Below are 12,110 nucleotides of genomic sequence, written 5' to 3'. Positions count from 1 at the left end.
TAAAGACAGTTGAAGACCCTGGGCCCAAACTGAAATGTAACAATGTATTCCTTCTATCCCTCCTCTGTCTCGTCTTCAGTGGGAGGAGATCAGCGTAATGGATGAGAGGAACACCCCGATGAGGACCTACCAGGTGTGTAATGTCATGGAGGCCAACCAGAACAACTGGCTGAGGACGCGCCACATCAGCCGAGAAGGAGCTCAAAGAGTCTACATCGAGATCAAGTTCACACTTAGGGACTGCAACAGCCTGCCAGGTGTCCCTGGAACCTGCAAAGAGGTACACACCACTTCACAGAAACACACTACACACTATGCACAACACGCAAGGTTGAGAACACGCAGAGTTTGGAGACAGACAACGTCCTTGCAACCTACCCACCTTCTGTTGCATCTGCTGCTTGTTATGTTCTCTCTTGGTGAGCATGACATTGAGTTTTTACCAGCTTCATGGCAGCTCTTTTGTAGTTTCCAGCTTTGTGGTAATTTCTGCTGGAGAAAAGTGAGAAAAAAAAGACACAATTTCCTTTTGAAGATCAATAGCACAGGAGTTGGTTTTAAGTGGATGTGGTGGATGCAGACATTGTCTGAAGACTTGGATTTGTCTTGGTAAAAATCATTCTGCACGCTACAAAATGTTCTCAGACTATGCAGCACTCTAAGCCATTTGGATAAAACTCAAGTTACTATAATGTAGTCAGTATACATTGCACCTTTCACTTCTCAACATAAGTTGATAGATTGATCGGAAAACACATACAGCTTTTACAAATTGAATTAAATTCACTCCAGAGGAAACACTTTGTTCTTGTTCCTACAGTAGCTCCACTAAATCAACAAATTAACGTTAACAACGCCGCTCTGCATTTTTCAATCGAACCTGCCTTCATCCCTGATTTTATGTGATGCAAATACGCCTTGTATTTGTTTTTGCTCTGACGGCCTGGGAAAAACATGCAGCAAGAAAGAAAGAAAAGAAGCAAGACTAGCAGCGTAGCAGAGCACTACAAATGTAATGTTTGTTTCAGAGACGAGGTGGTGAAACAGAAGATCACACGAGTGCTAATGAAATGAACATTAAAACATGAAAGGGAAGGTTTTACATCTTCATGTTTCACAGATTATTAAATAATTCACCAGCATGCTGCCTCGTGGCATGTATGTTAACAAATACATCAATGTCATGCATGTAAAAAAAAGGGTTTTGTTCCTCTTTTTATACTTGCTTGCTGTAAAATCAATCGTCAGTGTGGTCTTTGTTCCATATTAGAGTGCAGAGTGGAAAAAGGACATTTTACATCTTTTTTTAATTTTCATTATTCCGTCTTTTTCATTCAACACAAAAACACACAGATGGAAGTTCCCTTTGATGGAGCATGAATAGATAAATAGACACGAGGCGGGAAGAGAATGACATGAGAGAATAGCTGCACAATGAAACAGATGATGCTCTGGAGGCTTCTTTTGTGGCTCCTCGTATATTTTAACTCCTAATATAATTTTTTTTTTTTTTTTACTGTTCCCCATTCTCTCTTATCAACCCGATACCACTGCTCCTCTGTATTCAATCCTCTCTACTTTGTCTGGCCTCTGCTCTCTTTTCATTCTCATTACATCTCCAGAACAGAGCAGTGGAGATTATACTGTATGAGACAGTATAGATCTGCAGACTGTGTTTCTGACTGTCTGTCCAGACAGATGGACTGTGATTGGAGGAGAGGCAGCAGAATAATCAGAGAGCTGTGGATGGACTTTTTATTTACCCTGTTGTCTGATCAATTAAACTTGCAGAGTAGGAATGTGATGGTCACTGTTTGTTTTGCAGACATTCAACATGTACTACTATGAGTCCAACAATGCAAACCTGTGGTTCATCAAGGAGAGCCAGTACGTCAAGATTGATACTATTGCTGCAGATGAGAGTTTTACCCAGGTATGTCAACACATAATCGCATAATCACACAGTGTCTTGCATGTACTGATTTAGATAAGATATGATGATGAAAGATGTAGACCTCTAATTCAGATATTGTGCACCAATCGTATCACTGATAGGACCCTTCAGAAGGTATTCAGAAATATGTTTCTTTTTTAAACAAATATCTAATCAAAGAATATTTAATATAATACTTTGTCAAGAATTTCCTATGATAGGTATGCTGCAGACAGTGTTTAGAGTACAGTTCAGACTAACTTTCATTTTTATTTCACTATTCGTACTGGAAGAAAAAAAAAATCCCCTTGGCTGATTCAGTGAAACACATACTGTATACAAACTGGCCCAATAAAATCCAGTGACATCAGGTTATCATGGGCAACTAAGAAATGTAAAACACAAATATATATGGTTGCAATAAATTGATAGCAGTAATTATTATTAAAGGGGATTTTTTTTTCATAGATTTACCAAATCTTTTTCTATTTCGGATTGCTCACACTGAGCCCATTTTTTGGAAGGAAATGAAGAAGCAGTTTCTTATACTGTTAAACTTTTTAATGGACTTTAAGTCCATGTAAGCATTAAACCCCCTTTGCACACATGTAACCATCTGACTGTCTAAAATGAATTCATCATCCTTTGTCACCAACGTCTGGTCAAAAAGACAATCTCAATAAGAATTGTTTGAACATAGATAATCCTATTGATTTGGGACTGAAAAGGATGCTTTGATTTAATCTGATAGCTAAAATTATAATGAACTGAACTGTGAACAATGTCCATTTCCCACAGGTGGATGTTGGCGACCGTGTGATGAAGCTGAACACAGAGGTGCGGGACATCAGCAACCTGAGTAAAAAAGGTTTCTACCTGGCCTTCCAGGACCTGGGTGCCTGTATCGCTCTGGTCTCTGTCAGGGTCTTCTACAAGAAGTGTGCCCTCACTGTGCTTAACTTGGCCCAGTTCCCTGATACGATCACGGGTGGAGACACAGCACTGGTGGAGGTTCACGGTGCGTGTGTTAACGCCTCGGAGGAGTTTGAGGCTCCAAAGATGTACTGCAGTGCAGACGGAGGCTGGCTGGTTCCCATCGGGAGGTGTGTGTGCAAACCCGGCTTTGAGGAGAACAAGGACGTCTGCCAACGTGAGTGGGCTGGGGGTCCGTGGGGGCATGTGTGAGATTTATTTTTAAGTGAGAGAAATAGAGTCAGACTAGGACAAAAGTAGAGAGCGAGAAAAAGAAACATGCACAGTGCTGTCATGTATTTGCTCTGAAACTTGTGTGTATTTAAAAGTGACTTTATTGTTGCACATTATTACCTGAGTGGATGTTGGATCACTTTATACATGCGTCTCGTAAAGGTTGGCCTTGTGAAATAAAAGGAGCTTGAGTGCCACAGTGTGACATGTGACATTCCTGAGCAGCTCGAAAAAGTGCTCTTATAAACAAAGCATAGCAATAAGATCCATTCTGCTCGCTGCAGAGTGAAAGTCGGATTTATCAATGTGTGCATGTGCATTTGTTTCTGCTGTGTGTCTGGACATTTTTTGACACTGTGAATTCTGCTATGAAGTTGGGGATGTAACGACAATGATACTGCGCATTGACAATGTAGGTTACTGGTCATTTTGTGTGTAGGAGTAGATGTGACTTTTAAAAAGCTCCGTGAGGAAAATTCCTGTAAAGAAAAGGATGGGAGTTGCTTTGAGGCATCTCCATTTTTGTGTGTTTGTCAGAGTTGAATATCTAACTTTTGCTGCTGAGGTGTGTGTGTGTGTGTGTGTGTGTGTGTGTGTGGAAATGCTGATTGATGTGTGTTTCCATAGTACAGGTGAGAGGAAAAGGTATGCCTTGGGAAGCAGATTATTGAATCGTAAAAACTGCAGATGGTTTGTGCAGTGTGTGTGTGTGTGTGCGTGTGTGTGTGTATACACACCATGTGTGCATGCATTTGAGTGCACAAGTTGTATTAGATTCACGCCGTCACTTGTCCCCACAGGCTTACTCCCCTCCGAAAAAAGAAAATGGATTTTTAGATATTCATCACTGCAAACTTGGAAATCGGTGCACATAATGCAATCTCAGTTGTTTTGGGGATGCAGCTGCCTAGACACAGAAAACGTGGCTGTTGGTCCTTAGAGACTAGCGAACAGAAGCCGTACTCTGCAGCCTGCAGGATGGTAATGTGCACAGACTGTGGCAGAACTCAGAGTGCATCTCAATCAAGAAACGCAGCTGCCGAGCTGCCCGTCTGTCAAGTCAAAAATGAAACTCTCGTTATTTTAAAGAAAAAAACTGAACGTGTCTTTGTTTTTTGAACAACTTCTATTTCAGTGTGCGTTCAAATGTCACGTCATCTGAATGCAAACTTTATTTAAAGTCAGTCTGACGCAGCAGAGCAGCTTGACCTCGGTGATCTCCATGACCTCATCATCACTCTGCTCCCTGAGTCTCATCAGTCCACCGGGAATAAATGAAGAGACGTAAGCACCTTTAACAAGCTCGTGTCAGTGTGTGTGTGTTGGAGCTGTATCTCAAGGGTGCTATTGCAGGTCAGAGGCCAGGAAATATATGTGTCTCCTCTTTAATAATCTATCACTGCAGATGTCGCTGTATATCATTGTGTGTGTAGGCTAAACCTGTCAAGTGTGTGTGTCGAGAAAAAAGTAACTCAAACATTGTGGTTTCATTTTATCTAAAGGCTTATTTTCTGGCAGAGCAATTTTTCTGGAAACAATCAACGAACATATTCCAATAACCCTTAATTCCTTCTTGCTAAATTGAAGCTTCTCCGCCTGCAGGGTTGTCTGCACCACCTACTTGGTATTAGAAAAATATTTTTTTTGTGGAAGGATTTGCATTGCAATGACATACAACAGAGAAATTCGCCGTCCCACGTATGTCAGCCCAACATATTTGTGAAACGCTGTCAGATTCTCACAGTGGAAACCCGCTTCCTTTTGTTTCAAATGAACGTGGACGCCTGTGCTCCTCTATCCTGCACGTGCCTCCTCTAATTGTTCCCTCCCTGCATCTCCAATCAGCCTGCTTTTACAAAGACATGAGAGGCAACAGCGAAGTACAACACCCTTCGCGTCACACAATAATGTGTCCCTGAGAGAACGAGGGCCAGGCTTTTAAAGAGACCTCTCAGCGCTCGGCGTCAGCGCCAAACAAAAGGTTCCTGCCCTGACACAGTCTGAAGGTCCTCCATAGGGAAAACACACGAGGCTAATGCATTTGAATCACCCTCTCTCTCTCTCTCTCTCTCGCTCTCGTTTTCTGTCGCACAAAGAGATGAAGAGGGGAGTTAGGAGAGGGCTTGTAATCATCATCGTGCAGGTGAACGAGCCTTTTAATGGACTTTGTGCGTTGTTCTTTTTTGTGTGCGGGTGTTTTTCGTCTTTCTTTTCCATTTAGCTGCTCTGAAGCTCATTGTGTCCTCGTTGTGTGTGAATCTTCTCGTAGTGTTTGGGCCTCTTCAGCATCCTCTATTTGCCCCTCATCTCTCTCTCTCTCTCCCTCCCCGTGTCCCTGTCTCTCTCTCTCTCTCTCTCTCTCTCTCTCTCTCTCTCTCTCTCACACACGCGGTGTAAAGCGCTAATGGAATCATTACTAGCCCCTGTATGTTAGACAAACACCAGACACCTCCAATTACAGCCCCCTTTTCCCACAATCTCTGCCTCTTTCTGCCGTCCTCTCTGTTATTTTCTAACCTTGCTCTGGTTTCTGCTTCTATAATGGGACTGTTCTCCCCCCTACCACAAGCCCCCCTATTTTTGCTCATCACCCATCCTTTCTCATACTGTCTCCCTTTTTCACCTCACCATTTTTCTTTCTGTCCTCTCCCCTCTCCTCCTCGTCTTCCTCACAACCCTCATCTCCTCTGTCTGCACTCGTTAAACATTTATAGATCACAGGCTCATCTTTCCCTTTTCTATTTTCCCACCCTGTGCTTAGCTCCTATTCCCACTTAGTGTGTTAAACGTGTGTGTGTATGTTTTAATGTTGTAAATGTTAGACAATTGATTTGATTTAATCAGGGGTATTTTTTTTATGACACACAAAGGGTTGTCGCACACATAGAAAGAGGGATGCTATTTCTCAGTAATAAATTACTGACTATCAAAGAGGATGATGTGATTCTTGGGAAATGCAGTCCTTATTTTAAAACGCTGACAAGAACCACACAAATGGGGTGACAGTGATGCCATACCAAGATATCAGAATTAGTAATCAATAAGTCATATTAGTATTGTGAAAAAAAAATAAAACCCTTCTCTGTGTTATTTCATTTATTGTCCCAAACAATAAACTGTCAGGTAATTCCATTCCCTAACCCGCATGTGGCTCCAAAACCCAAACGTTTTTTTATTTTATTTAAAAGTTATGTACCTTAATTATGTGATATCTTTCAAATAAACTGCTGCATGTGTCCCTCCATACTAAGAAAGTGAGTCCATTGGTTGGGGTTAACATTAAACTGTGCAAGCCAGAGCAACCCGAGCAACAGTGTGGGTAACTTTTTTTAATATACCTATTTTTGTGAAATCTAGTGTGTCTACTTCTGGTCTGATCGCTCCGTAGCTCCCTCACATGAACACATCCTCATCTGCTTCGTCACTACTTAAGTTACATAATCTCTCTCTTATTCAAACTCTCTCTCTCTCTGTCACTTTCATTTGCGCAGCCTCGTCAGTTTTCCGTCCCTCTTCACCCCATGCCGAGGCCTCTATCTGTATAGCCAACACCCCCCTCCCCCATAACTCGCCTAGCCTACTCCCTACTTGCTCTCTCTCTTTCTCTCTATACTTCTGTTCCCTCTAGCCCGTCCATTTCCACCTCACACAACCTCGCCCGCCCCTGCTGTCTCTCTGTCTCACAGCTGGTAGGGGATGTAGTGAATTCTCCTCTCAAAACCTCTCCTGCTTTAAGCCCAAGGGGAACATGCTGAAGGGCAGGAGTGTGTGTCCTGTCCTTCTGTGTGTGTGTGTCTGACAGCACCAATTACTGCCTCAGATGCCGGTGAGATGGAGGAGGAAGAGTGGAGAAGGACAGACACCTGTCACCTCAACACAAATTCTCTCGCCCTTGTCTCTTCTGTCTCTCTTCAGCAGGCTTAAGGAATATAGGTCAGCATCGTATGTCCATTTATACCTGTCTAACAATTGTCTGTTTTTCGTATTCGTTTGGCTGTTTGGAACAGTCAATACAAAGATCTTAGCTTACGAGAGGAACTTCTCAAAGTCACACCCGGCTCGTCATACTGACTCCACTTAGCTCTCCTGCTGTTCTTTTCACTCGAGAAATTGGACAGAAACCAGAGTGTGAAACGCTGAGGAATGAGTCCAACATGCATTCCATCCAGTCTAAATTGTCTCGTCAACGATGTGTTTGTTTTGAACGTGTGGCGACAGACACACAGAATTTCGGACTGCTACAAATTGGGAATAGTATATTGAGTTAATTTAAAATGATGTTCTTACTTGCTGGGTGTGACAGTCAGATGACTGCATTACTGAAAAAGTTCAGTTCAGTCCAGTTTCAGATGCACTGTTATAGTCGCAAAGGCCATTTTTACAGTTTTCTGCATAATTGAACAAATAACAGTTTCCTTTAAGCTCATAAAAATAAAAACGGTTCTATATTTTTGCTGATTTTGATTTGTACTTATCATTGCTAGTTAAATAAAATACTCAAAGAACATGAGTAGCGTTTTTGAAACAGCCATTATATATAGAAAATATGTATACATCAAGAGAAATAGATGCAGTCTTTGTGTACACATTTGAATGTTGCCAGGTTTGTCTTAAATTAAGTTAAAAATGATTCAAATAAAAGTACATTTTTTATTGTGGTTAAGACGGTTTCTTTAAAGAACAGATCACCATGTGCCGATTTGAAAAGAGTTTGACTTTGACGACTAGATTGCTACCACTTAAAAGTCTGTATGGTTGATTTAAGCTTGATGCCCTTTATGAAGAATATAGGAAGAAACTGTCAGGCTGGCTCTATTCAAAGTAAAGAAAATGCATCTTGATGCCCCTCCAAAGCCTACTAAATAAAACCGCATATCCCATTACACTGGCAATTATTTAGTGTAAAACAACCTGTTTCAATGTTACCAAGAGTTTTGGAATATTTCTTGGCCATGTGCAGTAATATACTGAAGTCATGTTTTTACAGTTGGGTTGCCAGGTTATGCGGCACTGTGCCTGAACATAGATCAAAACCGAAATCTGTGCTCACTGACTGTATCTGGCAACTTCAGTGCGAAGGAGTGAACTATGGAGCAGATGATGAATGTTGAGTTATTCCTTTAAGGCATAGCCATGTAACCCTGAAAGCCAGGAAAACATCACACAGCTTTAGCTCCTTACACACTCCAAACCCCATTTGACCACAACTATGAGATCATAACTTTTGGGCGGGATAACAGAGTGCTGTTCAATGTCATTTTCAGGAGTGGAAAAAAAAACATTTTTTTTTGGAAATGCTGCTGAACTGATGAAGGGGAATTTGGCTTTCTGTCTGCCCAGCGACGTGATCAAAGGGTTGTGCTCAACCATTCAGACGATCAGACCCGACTGTGACCACCGCACAGCAGGAGACCATTTACTTTTATAGCTTTTGTTTGTTCTCTGCTCGAAAACTTACAGTTTGTGCAGAAAAGTTCAAGTTACACCATGCATATCGTCCTGTAGGGGCTCAATCAGGATGAACTCAAGTCCACTATACTACAGAAAGACAATCTAAAACCACACAGAGACGCACAATAGACTTCTATATCTCATAAGAGGATTGCAGCCTCTGTTCATAATGAAAGGTTTGAGCAGTGAACAGATGTAGGGAAATACTAATCTTCACACCTGTGAAAGAGATTAAGCTCACTTACAGAGTGTGTGTGAGTATTGTGCGTGTGCGCATGAGTGTTGAAAGCTCAGTTGGGAATCTGCTTTTCTTTATTGCATCTCCAACACAGAGGTTGCTCTCTGCCTTTAGCCTTGCAGCAGAGGTGCACATTGGTGTGCGTGTGTGTGTGTCTGTGTGTCTGTGTGTGTGTGTGTGTGCGCATAGTCCGTAAAGTGAGCATTTTTATGTTGATCACACACAGACTTTTGAAGGTCAAGGGCTCCCTCCTGCATGGGGTATATTCACACACACACACACACACACACACACACACACACACACACCTCTGCACACAAACGCACACACACACCCCTACACACACACACACACACACACACTTTCATTTCTTTGCTCTTCTCTTAGTGGCAGCTCGGGGAGCTCGAGAGCGTGAAGGTGCAAGTAGGAAGGGAGTGGGTGGCTAACAGATGGGTTTGGACAACATGTTAAGAGATTTTAGTGTGTGAACAGTCCATGCATGTGTGTTTCGCTGTTACACTGTTCCGGTCAGGCATTCGAACGTTAAGCTTTTGAAGTGTCAGGCAGCAGATTGTCACTACTAACCAGATGTTCTTAAAGGACAAGCAGAGATATGGGCTGAGTAAAGGTCGGTTATCTCTGCTTCTACCTGTCTTGCTGCTACACGCTTTGTTGTCTTTTCATTTAGCAGGTAATGGTGCCGTCTTTACCTCCATTTATAACCTCTATCTCTTCCCCCTCACATGTCCCTCCTAAACTCCATCCCTATTCCCTTTCCCTCTCTCTCATCTCCTCCCTTTTGTGCTCAAATAAATGACACACACTATCACAAAAAGCTCATACCTTCTACACACCATAGTCCCCATTTACATACCCACACAGCGCTGACCCAGATAATGTCTTTTCACACTGAGCATCCCAGCACACAGCTCAGCTCTCTCGCTATGGCCGATTGCTCGCCAGACATATGCTGTAGCCAAAAGCCACCTTAGCACCCGTAAGTATTAGCCACAACGAAAAGTCGAGGACTTGGAGAAGGACCTCGTATGGCTCAGCAGAGTCTGGTGCAGTGGGTTAAGCTGTGAGAACAAACCCTCAGAGGAAAGCAGGAAAAAGCAGGCCAAGGACTGAGAAACTGTTTATAATGCATGTTTCAGCTCCTCATGTCCTTATATACTGTAGCACCGTTCCCCACAGGCAGCGCAGAAACGGAGAGAGAGAAAAGAGGTGTAGAGGGGAGTTTTTTTTTTCTCCTTTGGGTACAATTGCTATTAATTGGCTATGTTCCATATGCTCAGGGATAAACACATGCGCACTCATGGGAAAGTTCATAATTTTCATAATGCCATAGTGTTGAATGAGTGTTGAGTTTGCACCACTTAAGATCTGACGGTTCTGAGAAAGTTGCATGTGTTTGAGAGGCGTGCAGGCAGCCAGCGGCTCTGCAGAACAGGAAACACAGGAAGAGGAAGGCAGCCGTCGACCCCCATCCCTCCCCATCCCCCCACCCTCTTTCTTTCTACTTTATGGATAGCTTCCAGATGTACGATCAGCCTGTCACACTGATTGGACCCACCGATGCACAGGCGTTATTGCTCAGCCCTGAAAACACTATGTGCAGATGTAGGAGCGGTCAAATATGTTCAATTTGTTGCTGCTTTTGTTTTTCAGTACAGCTGCACTTTTTTTCGACACCCCCTCCCCCAAAAGAAAAAAAGAAAAAAAAAAGAAAAGAAAAAAGAACAACAACAAAAACAAAAAAACAATAACATTGAGAAAGTTGAAATGGATGTCCGAGCTCCGGTCGGCCAGAACAGAGGATGGTTACAGAGACTGTGATAAAAGATATGACAGATTACAGCCAATTAGACAAGTGAATATACAGTCTTGTTGAAGTTATAGATAGAAACACTGTGAATATGATGCTAAACACAACTGCAAGAAGATATCTATTTGTAATTTAACCGATTGTTACATACTGTATGCAGAAGAATGCATGAGTAAGAAGGGACAGCTACAGGAGAGGCTGCCTCAGCTCATGGAGGCTATTAGAATAATGTTAAACACCCTACTCTGTAACTGAGTTATAACTCAGTCAAATCTGACTGACTAAATGCACAGAAATTTGCCTACAGAATGACTCCCAATTCCTGTACAGTAGGTATCATTAACTGACGTCTGTGAGAAATAACTATCATTAAATTAGCTTCAAAGTCAGAGCAACAAAATGCTGCCGAAGAACTTGCAAGGAAAATGTCAAGTTTTCTTCAATATTATCCTTCTATGGTTGTCTTTGTTAAAGAGGCTGCAGCTGTACAAAAGAGAACCTTCATAACTTATTTAGCACGTTTTAAAAATGATAAGTTGACGACAAGTTGTTGTCTTCATTTCGTCCATAACCGAATGCAAACTTCTTACTTCCTGTTGATATACGCATGCTGTATTTATGTATTATATCTGCATAGCTCACAGTGCTTTTATGAATATTCTGACATATTAATTAAACCAACAGTTTTCAAGCCATTAAAGCATTAAACTTTTATTTGCTCAATTTTTGTACAAAATCACGCTCCTTTATATCCATAATTTAGCTGAATGATAAATGATTCATTGACCATTAGTGTACACTTAATTATAGTTATTTAACTATAACAAAGGTTTATATAAAGATAAACACACTATAGATTTCATATATATGGTAGATTGAGTATATGATGCACTCATGTATGTGACTATTTGTGCGTAAAAATGTAATTTTATTGCCAATGACTCTCAATGTTATCTTGTGGCTGAAAAAATTACTTTCAACCCTAAAAACCAGAAGATGTAAATTGCTAATTCTACCAACTGAAGGGTGATTGAAGCTGTATTGTACACATTTACTGTAGTGAACCATAAAAACATAACATTTCCGTGTTAATCCTTTTAAGAGAAGCTTAACATACATGAGCCCCCCTAAAAAAGTGGCCGATTTACATTCATCCCCCACGAAACTAAGACGCTCTCTCTCCAGAACGATTAACCAGCTGGTTTGATTCAGCCGAATGCTGTCATCATCATCATCATTGAGGTCTGTGAGTGTCATTACCTTTCAAGGCTGCTTCTAAAGCAAATATATTCATAGATCTGATGCTGCTGTCAATATGTATTTGTCAAATAAAGCTCCAGCAGTCCTGAATGGTGCAGGCTTTTTATTACTGCATAACAGCACAAAAGGTTCACCGAGAAGCAATATTCCCAAAGTGAACGCTTTTGTGTGTGACACCCTTGACATAGTGAATG

The 12,110-nt window shown here is 41.6% G+C and overlaps 1 protein-coding gene across 2 annotated transcripts in view; it reads left to right on the top strand.

Annotated features, from left to right (window-relative positions):
- LOC306826338 (ephrin type-A receptor 3-like) overlaps positions 1 to 12,110 on the top strand; it is an 83,272-nt gene that overhangs the window by 21,499 nt on the left and 49,663 nt on the right. For both annotated transcript variants that reach the window (XM_079347572.1, XM_079347571.1), the window contains exons 3-5: positions 80 to 280; positions 1,826 to 1,933; positions 2,732 to 3,083. In XM_079347572.1, coding sequence (XP_079203698.1) covers positions 80 to 280; positions 1,826 to 1,933; positions 2,732 to 3,083 — 661 coding nt within the window. The remainder of the gene's footprint in view (positions 1 to 79; positions 281 to 1,825; positions 1,934 to 2,731; positions 3,084 to 12,110) is intronic.

The sequence above is a fragment of the Symphodus melops genome, assembly GCF_947650265.1.
Source record: "Symphodus melops genome assembly, chromosome: 7".
NCBI classification, from domain to species: Eukaryota; Metazoa; Chordata; class Actinopteri; order Labriformes; family Labridae; genus Symphodus; species Symphodus melops.
This window is presented reverse-complemented; position numbering and strand designations above follow the sequence as displayed.